The 13,740-nt window shown below is 24.8% G+C and overlaps 5 protein-coding genes and 1 long non-coding RNA gene across 6 annotated transcripts; 3 read left to right on the top strand and 3 right to left on the bottom strand.

The window, feature by feature from the left end:
* Positions 1-18: 18 nt before the first annotated feature.
* On the bottom strand, positions 19-3,296 carry LOC108002305 (ATP-dependent RNA helicase abstrakt). The gene is made up of 10 exons (XM_017063905.3): positions 2,817-3,296; positions 2,408-2,681; positions 1,956-2,301; positions 1,741-1,874; positions 1,506-1,662; positions 1,239-1,401; positions 866-1,166; positions 622-771; positions 370-552; positions 19-287 (listed from the first exon to the last, which is right to left on the bottom strand). The coding sequence occupies exons 1-10, from the start codon at positions 2,853-2,855 to the stop codon at positions 151-153; spliced, it is 1,884 nt and encodes a 627-aa protein (XP_016919394.2). The 5' UTR covers positions 2,856-3,296; the 3' UTR covers positions 19-150.
* A 256-nt stretch (positions 3,297-3,552) lies between these two features.
* LOC108002304 (spermine oxidase) lies at positions 3,553-10,601 on the top strand. Its single transcript, XM_017063904.3, has 12 exons — positions 3,553-3,700; positions 3,812-4,073; positions 5,976-6,189; positions 6,260-6,493; positions 6,593-6,724; positions 6,800-6,999; positions 7,067-7,190; positions 7,284-7,390; positions 8,578-8,744; positions 8,813-9,273; positions 9,352-10,095; positions 10,154-10,601. The coding sequence occupies exons 1-11, from the start codon at positions 3,553-3,555 to the stop codon at positions 9,388-9,390; spliced, it is 2,088 nt and encodes a 695-aa protein (XP_016919393.2). The 3' UTR covers positions 9,391-10,095; positions 10,154-10,601.
* LOC108002309 (uncharacterized) lies at positions 4,093-5,852 on the bottom strand. The gene is made up of 7 exons (XM_017063914.3): positions 5,690-5,852; positions 5,359-5,602; positions 5,053-5,248; positions 4,852-4,973; positions 4,594-4,776; positions 4,357-4,526; positions 4,093-4,296 (listed from the first exon to the last, which is right to left on the bottom strand). Exons 1-7 carry the CDS (start codon positions 5,701-5,703, stop codon positions 4,164-4,166), a joined length of 1,062 nt encoding a protein of 353 aa, XP_016919403.1. The 5' UTR covers positions 5,704-5,852; the 3' UTR covers positions 4,093-4,163.
* LOC133667409 (uncharacterized) lies at positions 7,825-8,217 on the top strand. Its single transcript, XR_009832883.1, has 2 exons — positions 7,825-7,952; positions 8,038-8,217. It is a non-coding gene; the product is annotated as an uncharacterized LOC133667409 (long non-coding RNA).
* LOC108002267 (spermine oxidase-like) lies at positions 9,601-10,282 on the top strand. Its single transcript, XM_017063851.2, has 3 exons — positions 9,601-9,895; positions 9,992-10,095; positions 10,154-10,282. The coding sequence occupies exons 1-3, from the start codon at positions 9,601-9,603 to the stop codon at positions 10,280-10,282; spliced, it is 528 nt and encodes a 175-aa protein (XP_016919340.1).
* Positions 10,434-13,509, bottom strand: LOC108002306 (protein anon-37Cs). Its single transcript, XM_017063907.3, has 9 exons — positions 13,134-13,509; positions 12,695-13,036; positions 12,366-12,621; positions 11,778-11,991; positions 11,466-11,702; positions 11,271-11,402; positions 10,999-11,201; positions 10,806-10,926; positions 10,434-10,734 (listed from the first exon to the last, which is right to left on the bottom strand). Exons 2-9 carry the CDS (start codon positions 12,894-12,896, stop codon positions 10,597-10,599), a joined length of 1,503 nt encoding a protein of 500 aa, XP_016919396.1. The 5' UTR covers positions 12,897-13,036; positions 13,134-13,509; the 3' UTR covers positions 10,434-10,596.
* Positions 13,510-13,740: the final 231 nt, after the last annotated feature.

Consider the following 13,740-nt stretch of genomic DNA (forward strand, 5'->3'; position numbering starts at 1 on the left):
GATAAAAAAGTAAAAAAGTATAATAAATAAATTAATATTTTATTAATTTTTCAATTACAAATTTTGCAAAGCTATTTACAAATATCGATTTCGTACAAAATACAGTACTATACAAAAAATAAAATATTTCAAATATTTGAATTAATGTTTTTAATAGTCGGCAGCATTGCTTGCTAAGTAATCACGGCGACCGATGTTGGATGCTTGTTTATTTTGGATAGCTTCCAATTTAGGACATTCGGTAATTCTGTGACCAAGACCACCACAATAACTGCAACCACGCTCATCTGAAATATAATGAAAACGTAATTTATTTTCTTTAAAAAAAAAAAATAAAAAAAACATAAATGCGAACATAAATTGCTTTACCTCCCAAATTGAGATATTTTTCATTTTCCGAACAAAGTTCCAGCAAAAATGGTGGAACTTTTTGTTTCGCTTCCATAAGCAAATGTTTAAGATCTAACAATACAGATTCATCATTTGCTTTGTTAATAAATGTTGTCGCTATTCCAGTTCGACCAGAACGTCCAGTTCTTCCAATTCTATGTACTATATATAAAAATTTATATTTTAATTCATGAATTGTAAACTTAACAATTTAATAATGATATAAATTACCATAATTTTCAACATCATCCGGCATATCATAATTTATAACATGTTGTACATCAGCGAAATCAAGACCTTTAGACGCAACATCTGTTGCAACCAACACATCTTTTCGTCCTTCACGGAAAGCTTCTACAGAGCGTGATCTTTCTTCCTGATCTATAAAACGTTGGTTAAATAAATAAATCAAATATTTGAAACATATTTAATATAACTTTTATATTTTATTGTATTAAATTTTAATTCAATGCACCTTTTCCGCCATGTATTGCTACTGCTTCAACACCTTTTAATAATAAATATTCGTGAATAGCATCTACATCTTGTTTTTTCTCGGCAAAAATAAGTACAGGTGGTGGAGTTTTTTGTAAACATTCTAAAAGATATACTATTTTAGCTTCTTGTTTGACATATTCAACTTCTTGCACTACGTTCATAGACGCTGCACCTGCACGACCAACATTAATCGTCACAGGTTTTACTAAAGCAGAACGGGCGAAATTTTGAATCTTCTTTGGCATAGTGGCAGAAAATAATAACGTTTGTCTCTGACCCTATATAAAGTATTCAAAATATAGCGCAAATAATTTTTATATAATAAATGTATTATAGTAAGATATGTTTACCCTGAAAAACGAAAAAATTGTTCGTACGTCTTCTTCAAAACCCATATCGATCATACGATCTGCTTCATCCATACAAAGATATCGACAAACGCTAAGTTTTACCATTTTTTTATCTAACATATCCATTAATCTTCCAGGAGTTGCCACCATAATATGTACACCTCTATAATGAAAGAAACGGTATTATATATATATATATATATATATATATATATATATATATATATATATATATATATAATATAAATGAAAAAACAGAATACTTACTTATTAATAACTTCTAAAGATTCTGATACAGGTACACCTCCAATTGCTAAACAGCTGCGAATTTCAGGACAACCTGCTTGTCGTAAACTATTTGTATAATGTCGTATAATATCATAAGTTTGTTTCGCTAATTCTCTAGATGGACAAATAATTAAACCTATAAAGAATAAAAACAAGTTACATTTTATTTTTTGTATCTTTTATTTTTTATTTTGTCAAAATACCATATTCATACCATATGGTCCTTCATTTCTTACAAATGGCATAGCCACTTCTTGTTCTAGACAAAACATTATAATAGGTAAAACAAATACTAATGTTTTACCACTACCAGTGAAAGCAATACCAATCATATCTCGTCCAGATAATCTATAATATATTAAAAATATAAAAAAAAACTTTAATATTGTATAAAAAATTATTAATGATATACAGTTAATGTAGACTAACACTGTGGGTATTCCTTGAATTTGAATTGGTGTTGGTTTAACAATACCCTTTTGTTCCAGACCATTTAATATACCTCTATGAAATTTCATTTCTTTAAAACTTTTCAATGGTGGTGGAACATCATCTCCTTCTACTAAAATCCTAAGTTTTCTCCTTATTCTTTCATGTCTTGCTTCCCCTGCACTAAGAGCTGCTCTTGGAGGTCTCCAACTAGTCTTTATTGGCTCTTCATATTGAATACCTTTTGCTAATTCTGCTACACCCATTAAAGCTTTATTTTCTGCTACACTCTCTAAAATCTTTTCTTCTTCTTTTAATTGTTTCTCCATAGCACTTTCTTTTTTAGCTAAAATATTTTATCAGTTAATTAATTTATTTATATTTGTATCATAAAATTTATATATATATACATATATATATGTATGTATATAATTATTTATAAATATACTTACCTTCTGCTAATTTTTTTAATTCTGTATGTTGATCTAACAAGGAAATATTTGATTTCCTTCCCCATACTTGTCCATCATCATCATCTGCATCATCTTTCTCATTTTCACTACTACTTTTCCCAATAATTCCAACAGCAGCTTCATCTTTAAGTTGTCCAAGCTTACCAAGCTTAGTTAATTGTTGTTTTTTACGTTCTTTAACTGGTATGTAAGGAATATAATTATCATCTGTATCAAAAGGACTGCTTTCCTTTTCTTCTTCTCTTCTGTATCTCTATATTATAGATTCTTATTATTATTATTTATTTATTAGATTCTTATTATTTATTTATTGTTCATTCTTAATTTATAAACTATAAATTAAAAACATTAAAAGATAAAATAGCATTCAAATAATAAAGTAAATAACCTTTCGTGGAGGATCTTCTTTATCTTGTGCCATTGTCATATAATTATTATTAGATATTAATATTTTAATATTAGCAGAAAATTTAAATAAATAATTTCTATGTATTTATATATCAACTTTTTTCTTATTATAATTAAAAGATTATTTTTAATATCACTAACTTGTTTCTTAACCTATATCGATTATGTTTTTAAGTTTTATAAAAATTAAATAATACATTTAACAAATATTTTATAGTAAGTTCATTGTTTAATATTTTAACTACTTAAAATATTTTGTGATTTAATTTTATTCAAAATTGATATTTTTTCACTACATTTGATATTTGATCACTTCATATTGAAATGAATTAATTCATTAATATTTATTCACTAATAACTGACTTCTTATTTAGATTTAACATGAATTATAAATTAATTTAATTAGATTTAAAATATATTTATTTGAATTTTTATAGATTTGAAATAATAAAGTGTAATCGAAAAATCAATAACAATGTACACATGAGTATTTCTAAGGATAAAACTTTTATATATACTATTTGCAGTGTTATGATGAACTTCCGGAATACTTAAGTTATTTGATCAAAGTATAGTTCGAATTGATAGCCGTTGAACACGTTTTTATCATGAATATTTGAAAATTTGTTTTACGTTTATCATTCATTTATATTTTCTAGCAAGAATATTGCTTTGTATTAATTTCAAACTATTTTTTTAAAAATTTATTAGAAATAATGTTTAAAAATACAAAAATAATAATCATTGGTGCTGGAGCAGCGGGTATTTCAGCAGCAGCCAGATTAATAGAAAAAGGATTAGAAAATATTATAATTCTCGAAGGAAAAGATCGAATTGGTGGTCGAATACATACAGTAGAATTTTGTAAGTTAAAAATAATAAATTCTTTTGTTATTTTTAAATATATATAAAAAAATTAATTTTTATTTAATAAAATTAAGAATTTTTAAAACCATCATATTTTTATACGTTCAGCTGATAATGTTGTAGAATTAGGAGCACAATGGGTTCATGGTGAACATGGAAATATTGTTTTTGATCTTGCTTCTCCACACAAACTATTAGATTCATCAAAATGCTTCAATGATTTTGATAAACATATATTTGTTACTGCAAATGGAGAAATTCTTTCAAAAAAAGAAAGTGTAGAAGCATTTAAAATATATTATGATATTTCTGAGAATATATCAGATTCTATACATAATGCAGAATCATATGGAGAATATTTTATAAATCAGTAAGTATAAAAACAAATATATTTATATATATAAAATATATTTAAAATTTATTGTTTATTATATACAAAAGTAAAATATCATAGATAAGTTTATTTTGAATAATTTTGTAAAAGAATATTCTTAATGAATGCATTAATATCACTTTCTCTAAACCATGCTTGCAAAGTTGGATGCAAATTTGCTTTTGCAACTGTATATATTTCTTTGTCAGAAACTATACATCTAAATAAAAAAATATTTATATAAATAAATCATTATATTAATAAGCTTTTATAAATTTACCTTATACGGTAATTGATACATTGATTTTTTACATATTCATGTTTTAATAAAGAATATATATATTTTACATATTTTGCATCTAACTTATTTTGATCTTCAATGTAAATTTTTTTAGAATTATTTATTCTTTCCAAATATCCTTGTGTTAATATAGGAATAATAAAATTCACCTAAAAATTAACAATTAATTAAAGTTAAAGTAAAATTTTTTATTTAATCATAAATTTAATCATTTACCTGTTTAAAACAATCATCTATAAATTCTTCTGCTCTACTGTATACATAATTTTCTTGTTCTTGAAGTATAAGAACTCCAATTTTGGGTTCTTTAGATCTAAATATTTTTGTTATATGTTGTGCAGTTTCTAAACCATCATCAGCAAATGTTAACATAACTATACTTCCATATAATTTTTTTGTCTATTAATAAGATAAACACAAAGTATCAGTGTATTATTTAATGTAAAAAAACATTTATTATATATTTTATAATACCTTTTGTAAATTATGTACATGATTAGAGACTACTTCATATTTTTTTACATCTTGTATAAAATGAATTGGAGTTAATACTAATGGAGCTTTCGGCATATTGTTTGGTCTTAATATAGTTGATTCTATATAAGTACAACAAAAATTTATAAATTAAATTATAAATAACTATTATTATTGCTTTTGTAATAAATATTAAAATACCATCATTTTTAGCATTTTGTGAAATTTTATCAATTAAATCATAAATATCATTTTTTATTTGAATAATTATATCAAAACGTTGTATTTTTTGTAAAGCATTTAAAATCTTATCAATAGTTGCTTCAACATGTTGCACATAAGTTAATAATACATAATAAGTTGGATCTTGCAAACCTTTAAAATCATAATCTATACACTATAATAAAAAAATTTACAAAAAAACATAAGTCATAAGTTTTGAGAATAATAAACATTATATATATATATATATATATATATATAATAAACATAATATTATATGCATACACGAATTTGTTCCATTGATAAACCCATATGTGCAGCAAAATCTTGCCATCCATTATAAATTTTGTCTGTAGCAGTAGAACTTAATAATAAACATAATTTTTGTAATGTAGGTTTTCCAATCTGTTCAAATAAATAGGAAGCATGTATTTGTCTTGTAACTCTTTGAATATTTATAATTACTGTATCTAAATTTGGAGGTCCATTGACTTCTCTTCTTAATTTTTCCAATTCTGGATCAACATTACTAAAACACAATTAATAATTAAAACACATTTAATAATTAATAAAAATATATTTCTTTGTTAAAATTTCATTGAAAAATCTTTCTTACCTTTTTGAAAACATATTTATAAAATTATATTTTTATATCTTATTATTATATTATATTTTTGTATCTTATAAAAAGATAAAAATTTTTATTATTTATTATAATTTATAACACAATTACACTATTATAATGCAAAAATTATACTAAATATAGTATAGTTTTCTTTCTCTTATTTCAAAATTAATGACTCATTTCCGACGTGATTTTACCGCTAAAATTCAAATTTTTATAATTAAAATTACATTAATTATAATTATGAAATTATATTAAATTATATTAAATATTTTAGATTTTATAAAACATTTAATGAAAATCCGTTTACTAGTCGTGATAGAGCAGAACAATTATTAGATTGGATGCATAAATTTGATAATTCTATTCAATGCAGTGATTCATGGTTTGATGTTTCTGCAAAAGAAATTACAAATTATTGGACTTGTGATGGAGATCTTGTACTTAATTGGAAAGATCGTGGTTATAAAACATTATTTGATTTATTATCTGTATGTATATTTTTTATCAATAATGATTATCTTATATTTTATCTATATAATATTTATTGTTTTTTTCCAGCAAAAAATATCAACTATCAAGAATAATTTGTCTATAATAGAAAAAATAGAATTTAATAAAAATGTTGATAATATTAATTATATTTCAAATGATAATATAATTGTAAAAACGAAAGATAATTCAAAATATATGGCATCTCATGTTATATTTACTGCATCTCTTGGTGTTTTAAAAGAGAAACATATGACAATGTTCACTCCACTTTTGCCTGAAAGAAAACAAAATGCAATAAAGGCATGTAAAGTTTAATACTGAGTTTAATGAGTCATATAAAAATTTGTCTTTTTTTTGATATGCACTTGATTTGAAATGCAATTATAATATATTATTTAGGGTTTAAATATTGGAACTGTAAATAAAGTATTCTTGGAATTCCCACATAGATGGTGGCAAGAAGAATGTGCTGGTTTTAATTTAATATGGTCCAAGGAAGATAAAGAAAAATTTATTGCATTATATGGACAAGTATAATTACTTTCTCTAATATTAATCATTATTATCAATATTTGTTTTTAAATATATTGACCATGTATGATTTAGGAATACGAATGGTTATGTGATGTTTTTGCATTTATTTCTGTGGATTATCAATCAAGAGTACTATGTGCATGGATCTCTGGTAAATTTGCAAAACAAATAGAATTACTTTCTGATATTGAAATATCTGATGGATTGTATTTATTACTTGAAATGTTTTTAAGTAAAAAATATAATATCCCGAAATTTGATCAAATACTTAGGTAATAATCTATAATATTTTATTTTATATCTTTCATAATAATTTATATAATAGTATATATTATTTAGGTCATCATGGTATACAGATGAATATTTTCGTGGATCATACACTTTTAAAAGTATAACAACTGAAAAGCTAAATGTAGAAACAAAAGATTTGATTGATCCTATTATAACAGCTAATGGAAAACCTGTATGTATTTTCATAAACCAAATAATTAAGAAAAATCGAATTTTGTTATTTGCTTAATAGATAATTCTTTTGTTATTAATATTTGCTTAATAGATAATTCTTTTTGCTGGAGAGGCGACACATGAACATTATTATTCTACTGTGCATGGAGCAGTTGAAACTGGCTTCAGAGAAGCTGATAGAATAATAGATTTTTATAGGTAAATTTTATAATTTCTTAATTTAATAATTATGTTTGAAATTTATTTTAAAAAAAATAATTGCAGTAAAAGCTGAAATAAATTCTATGGATTAAATAGTTATTGATTCTAAAATAAATTCATTTTTGTGATCATTGCATGATTTAAAAGATTTTTTGTTGTATTTTTTGCAAATTTTTTTTTATTTTTAAATTTAATAATTAGTAAAACAAAAGAGAATTTGTATAATTTTTTACATTTGCTTCTTTTTATTCATATTTGTATTTATATTTTCTTTTTTTGTAAAGTTAGAAATTTTTTGATTGTTTTTTTATAATCGATTCGAAAATGGAAATACATATAAAAATGGATACATATAAAAATTTTGCAAAGGTTTTATTTAAATTAATCGCGCTTCGCACGTGATATTAACTATTATACATATACTTTCGTATTATTCCTATCTCGCATAGATGAGATGTTTTCTTCTACCCGGATGCTGGCTACTCGGATATTTAATACCGAGCAGCATTTATCAGGGTGCAACAGATTCCTTTTCCTTATTTTCTATTTTGAAAAAGAGGTATGAGCGTAAAAATTAATTTTAGTAAAAGCATTTATATTGAATCATATATTCTATTTCTATTGATTAGCATGCTTCTTCTTAGGCCGATAAAGTCTCTGCTCTAACCAGTTTCTTCATAACGGATTACGGTAAATTATAAACATACTTGATGCTTCACATTATAAAACATCTTTATATGATAAATTAAATATATATTTGCAACGTACATTTTTATGTAATTATCTCTTTCATGACTAATAAATTATATATTTTTATTGTTTAATTATATAGTTTTATTATCTTATGAAAAGAAAGTTAAAATACGTTAAAAATTATTATATTAAAAAAAAAAGATATGTGCATGTTTATTTTTGCTATGTTATTGATTATATTATTATTTATTTACAAGTAATAACATTTGTCTATTGAGTAATATTTTTTTTGTCATAGATTATTATATCATATAAATGTAATAAATTATTACATCATTTATTTAGATTTTTATTATTATTATATAATAATAATAATCTGTGTATTTATACATTTATATATATATTTATATATATATATATAAAACATTTCTTATAATCTCATACAAATAATCTCAGTCAAAATTTAATTTTAAAAAATTCTAATCACGTAGAAAACGTGGTTGGATAAACAGCTTCGATAAATTGGAAAGGACAGCAAATACTTCAAATCAAAGAATAACAAAAACAAAGCTTGTAATAATAGGTGCAGGCATTGCAGGATTAGCAGCTGCGAAAACATTAGAGGATGCAAATTTCAAAGATTATTTATTAATCGAAGGTAATTGAATCTGGAAAAAAAGTCATTTAGAAAGTATAATTTATTTATTTATTTATTTATTTTTTCAGCTCAAAGCGAAGTTGGTGGTCGAATTCAATCAATACCATGGAATAAAGGTTGGATAGAATGTGGTGCACAATTTGTACACGGTGATAAAAGTCCGTTAGCACAATTATGTTATAAACATGATTTGCTCTCAGATATACAATGCAAAGATGGTCAAGGAATTTTTATTCGTGACAATGGTTGTAAAGTAGATGAAACTTTGATAGAAGAGATAGACGATCTTATTCGTAATACATTAGAAGATTGCGAAGATTATGAAAATAAGGATATCAAAATAGAGTATGAAAATATTGGTGAAGTTTTAAGAGATTCTCTCAATAAATACTTACTTCAAAAAAATGATTCAGTAGCAATAAAAACCATAAAAAAGGAAATTTTTGATTGGAATGTTAGATTCCTCGTAATAGATAATGCATGTTTTACGATCGATGAATTATCTACAAAATATTGGGGAAAATTTAAGGTAAATATAAGAAAAGTTATAATAATATATAAGAAAAATTTTTTAAATATATATTGCTTAAAAATATGTTTTTTATAGTTTGTTGGTGGTCCAGAACATCTTTCGTTTAAATCCTGATATAAGGATTTAATCCAAGTCATTACAGATGATTTGGAAAAAAAAAATTTACATCTAAATACCTCTATAGATTCAATCGAATGGAAAAAAACAATAAATAATAATTTTGATTCTCCACTTGTATTAAATGCTTCTAATAATACCCGCATTCTTGCGGATTGTGTAATAATTACTTGTTCTCTTGGTTATTTAAAGGAGAATTATAAAAGAATGTTCATTCCATCTTTACCATCTCATTTCAGTGAAGGAATTGAATGTTTGGGCTTCGGTTTAATAAATAAAATTTTTCTCGATTATGGTATTTCTTGGTGGAAACCTAACACGAAAGGATTTCAATTACTTTGGAAAGAAGGAATGTTTTGCAATAAAAATTTAGCTCTATGGACTAGAGATCTCACAGGATTCGATGTTGTGCCGAATCACGAAGGTGTACTTCTTGGTTGGATCGGAGGACGCGGAGCTTGCATTATTGAAACTTTAAGCGAACAACAAATTGCAATGGATTGTGAAAATTTACTTAAATATTATTTAAAATTTGATAAAATACCTCCAATAAAAAAATGCTTCAAAACACAATGGGGTACAAACAAATATATTCGAGGTAGTTATAGTCATATTACAACAAAATGCGATAAGAATAATATTACGCCAAATCGTTTATCAGAACCGATATGGAGTAAAGTAATAGAAAAACATAGTACCAAGGTATGAAAACCAATAATTGATAATATTGATGAAATGAATAATATTTTTTTTATTTTAGGATATACCTATCATTTTGTTTGCTGGTGAAGCAACGCACGAAAATTTTTATTCTACAACACATGGCGCTTATGATACTGGTGTGAAACAAGCACAAATTTTTCTACAGCATCACATTCTTACGAATTAATTGTTAACGATAGCGTGAATATAGATAGAATTATAAATATATAAATATATATGAGTCTTCTTTGTACATAGTATGTATATAGTATACGTAGGCATATATTTAAGTATACAAAGTTAGTATATAAAGATATAAAATAAATAAAATAGCCATATTTTATATTGTATAGTTTCATATATATATATATATATATATAATTTTTAATCAAGTCATGTTCAATTTACATAGCTATATATTAATAATATATAATAAATGTAATATGGCCTATATGTGTATAATTACAAAATGTCTATAATTAAATAAAATTTATTATTTTATCATATATTATTAATTGTACGATTATTTTTATCATAAAGATTTATCAACCTTTCAGCTTCTCTCCATCCAGAGCCAATAGCTCCATGTACTGTAGAAAAATAGTGTTTATTAGTAGCTTCACCTCCGAATAAAATTATCTAAAAGAAAAAATATAAATTAATTTTTATATGTTTTAAATTATTTTAATAAAACTTTTAATAAAACCTACTGGCTTCCCCTTTTTCATAATTGGTTGGGATAATTGCAGTGCGCTAGAATTTGTTTTTACTGTTTCTATACTTTGATAACTATATGTACCGCGGAAATGTTTATTTTCATGCCATTTACTCCTACAAACAAAATGAGTTCTGTTAGAATGAGATTAAAATAAAAAAAATATATATAACAGTGAAGAATGATACCTTATCATCGCTGTTGGCCTACTGACATTATAATTTTTTGACAACAGATTGTATAACATCTCTACTGTTTGATCAAAAACTTCGTCATCAGTGACATCATCCATTAAACGTGCACCTTTTCCAGATACCCATACATATAATAAACGAGGCTTGTGTTCGACAAAAAAGAAACCTACCGCATAAGGCATCCATCTCGTTTTTGGCTAAAAGAATTACATATATATTCCAAATATATATATATATTTTTTTTCAATGCAAAGTTAAATTCTTACATTACTATCAAGCTTCTTCCTCTCTTCTTTACTCCATAAAATTCTATATCCTATTTTATTTGTATCTTTGACATTAAACCAAGTATCGTTAAATGCTAAAAATATTTTACAAGCATTCCCATATCCTAGTGCCTAAAGTAGAAATTATTTGTTACTAATTAATTTTAATTTTTGTAAAAATAAAAAAAAATATACTTTAATATTTCTAATTTTTGATTCCGATAGTGGAGGATTAAATAATGTTTCATGCTGTTCTTTAAGCACTCCTAAAGAAGGCGTCATAATAACATGATCAGCTATATATTCTTTTCCATCGAGGGTTGTTATTTTTACGGTATTATCTTCATTTGAATAATCAACTTGTGTTACTTCAGCATTGAGAATCGTTTTATTCAATACGGGTAGCTCTTCTTCTGGATTTGGAAATTTTTTCTATTCAAAAGATATATAATAAATTGATTTATTCAATGATTAAAAATTAATAATCGTAAGGTAACTAACACAAACCATTAATATATCTAGAATAGTGCCATATCCTCGTTCTTTCCAATTAATCGCTAGATCTCCCTTGCATATTTTATATTCCAAATATCCTTTCGCTGCGATATCGTACCAATTATCAGCAGGATCGTAACCAATTTGCATCATATTGAAAAGCCATAATAATTGTTCCTGTAGTGTTTCATTTAATTCCGGAAATTGCGTAAAATCGTCTTTCAACCTAATGCAATATTTATTTTAAATCCGTATATATAACATACCGTAACATACACGCTTCGCTTTAGATATGAATTCAGGATAGGAACATAATAATAAGTTTTTATTAAATTTATTTTTAAAAAAATTATTTGTTAAAATTATAATCTTGAAACATAAATAAAAAAATATAAATTTAAGAATATCAGGAAGCGCATGTGTTTTGCCGGTAATTTCATAATGTTTTAAATATTAAATCAATTTTTACAATAAATGATTATATTCTTTTCCAGAATAAATTTATAGTAATAAACTTAATAATTACGATGCATTTGTCTAAGAATTTTTTTATCCTGAGTACACTCATGAAGCGGTGGTACAACAACACGAAATTCGTACTTATTTTCGAAACATTCGCCGATGGAATCGTAACACTCGTTATTCGTTATGTATTCAATCGATTCTAAGTAATTGAAGTAATTATCTGTAAGATTTTTTGTGATTCTGGTATCAATCAATTCGCCTGTAGATGTGTATACTTCATCATCGTATGGCTTAGAATTATCTGTAATATTCAAAGGAGCTACCAATTCATACGCAACATTTCCCTTTTCTCCGTGAATCCATTGCGCGCCTAAATCGACCAGATAATCATCTATAAAAGTACACAGATTCTTTGTCAATTTTTTCTCGAAATGTATATAGACTTTTCATTGAAGCTAACTCACCAAATTTGACTGTATTCACACGTCCACCGATTCGATTTTCGGCTTCTAAAATTATAAGATTTTCCAGGCCATTTTCAATTAATTTCGCCGCAGCTGCGATACCAGATGCACCGGCACCAACGATCACTATTCGTGGCGATTTGGTATTGTCGGAAAGTGTGCCCGAGATCAGGCAAAATAGGAAGATCATGCAATAGAGCATCTTGAATACTAAAATGAACTCTGTACGCGCAAACTTTTATCAATTGACAGATTGGACATCTAGTTTTACGCAATGATACTTGCTTTGTGCTCTTATTTATACAGCAATTTGCTTTTGCGAGGAAATAGTAGTAGTAATATCTGGAGCACGCAATTTGTAGTAATAACATTAGTTAGATAGCGATTAATAATGAAAGATTATCATTAAAGAATAATGTATTATTTATAATTTACTTACATTACATTATTTATCGTTTAATCTTGTGTAATCATCATTAATTATTATTAAGAATGAATAATAAATATTTTTTATAAATTGAAGAAATTTTTAAATTTTTTTCATTTTTTTTTTTTTTATATATTTTTATTTGATTTTAAAACCATGAATTTTAATAATTTTTTAAAATGTACAATAAAACAAAATCATAAAGCATGTTTAAATAAGAATGATTTAAAAATAAAAAATTATTCAAAGGATATGTCATTTTTATTATGAATGGGTATTTAAATTGTAGCAAAAAACGATTTCTTTGTCATTATAAAAAATAATAATATAATGATCCGGAAAATTCCTTTACGATAAGGAAACATTGATTAAAATGTTGTAACTTATCAGAAAGTCACGTGATATCGAGAATATATAAAAGAAATGCACAAATTAACCAATCGAATGTTCTTTCGATTAACATAGATTGATATATAATATATTATATAGATTGGATCATTGGATCTCCAAGTTATCTTTATTAAACGTATATATGTCTCTATAAACATTGCTGAGTATTTGTCAAAATGAAATAAGAGATAAAAACTTGACATTAACGATAGAAAAATCATGTTTTTTA

This window comes from Apis cerana, linkage group LG15, assembly GCF_029169275.1.
Source record: "Apis cerana isolate GH-2021 linkage group LG15, AcerK_1.0, whole genome shotgun sequence".
Taxonomy (NCBI): Eukaryota; Metazoa; Arthropoda; class Insecta; order Hymenoptera; family Apidae; genus Apis; species Apis cerana.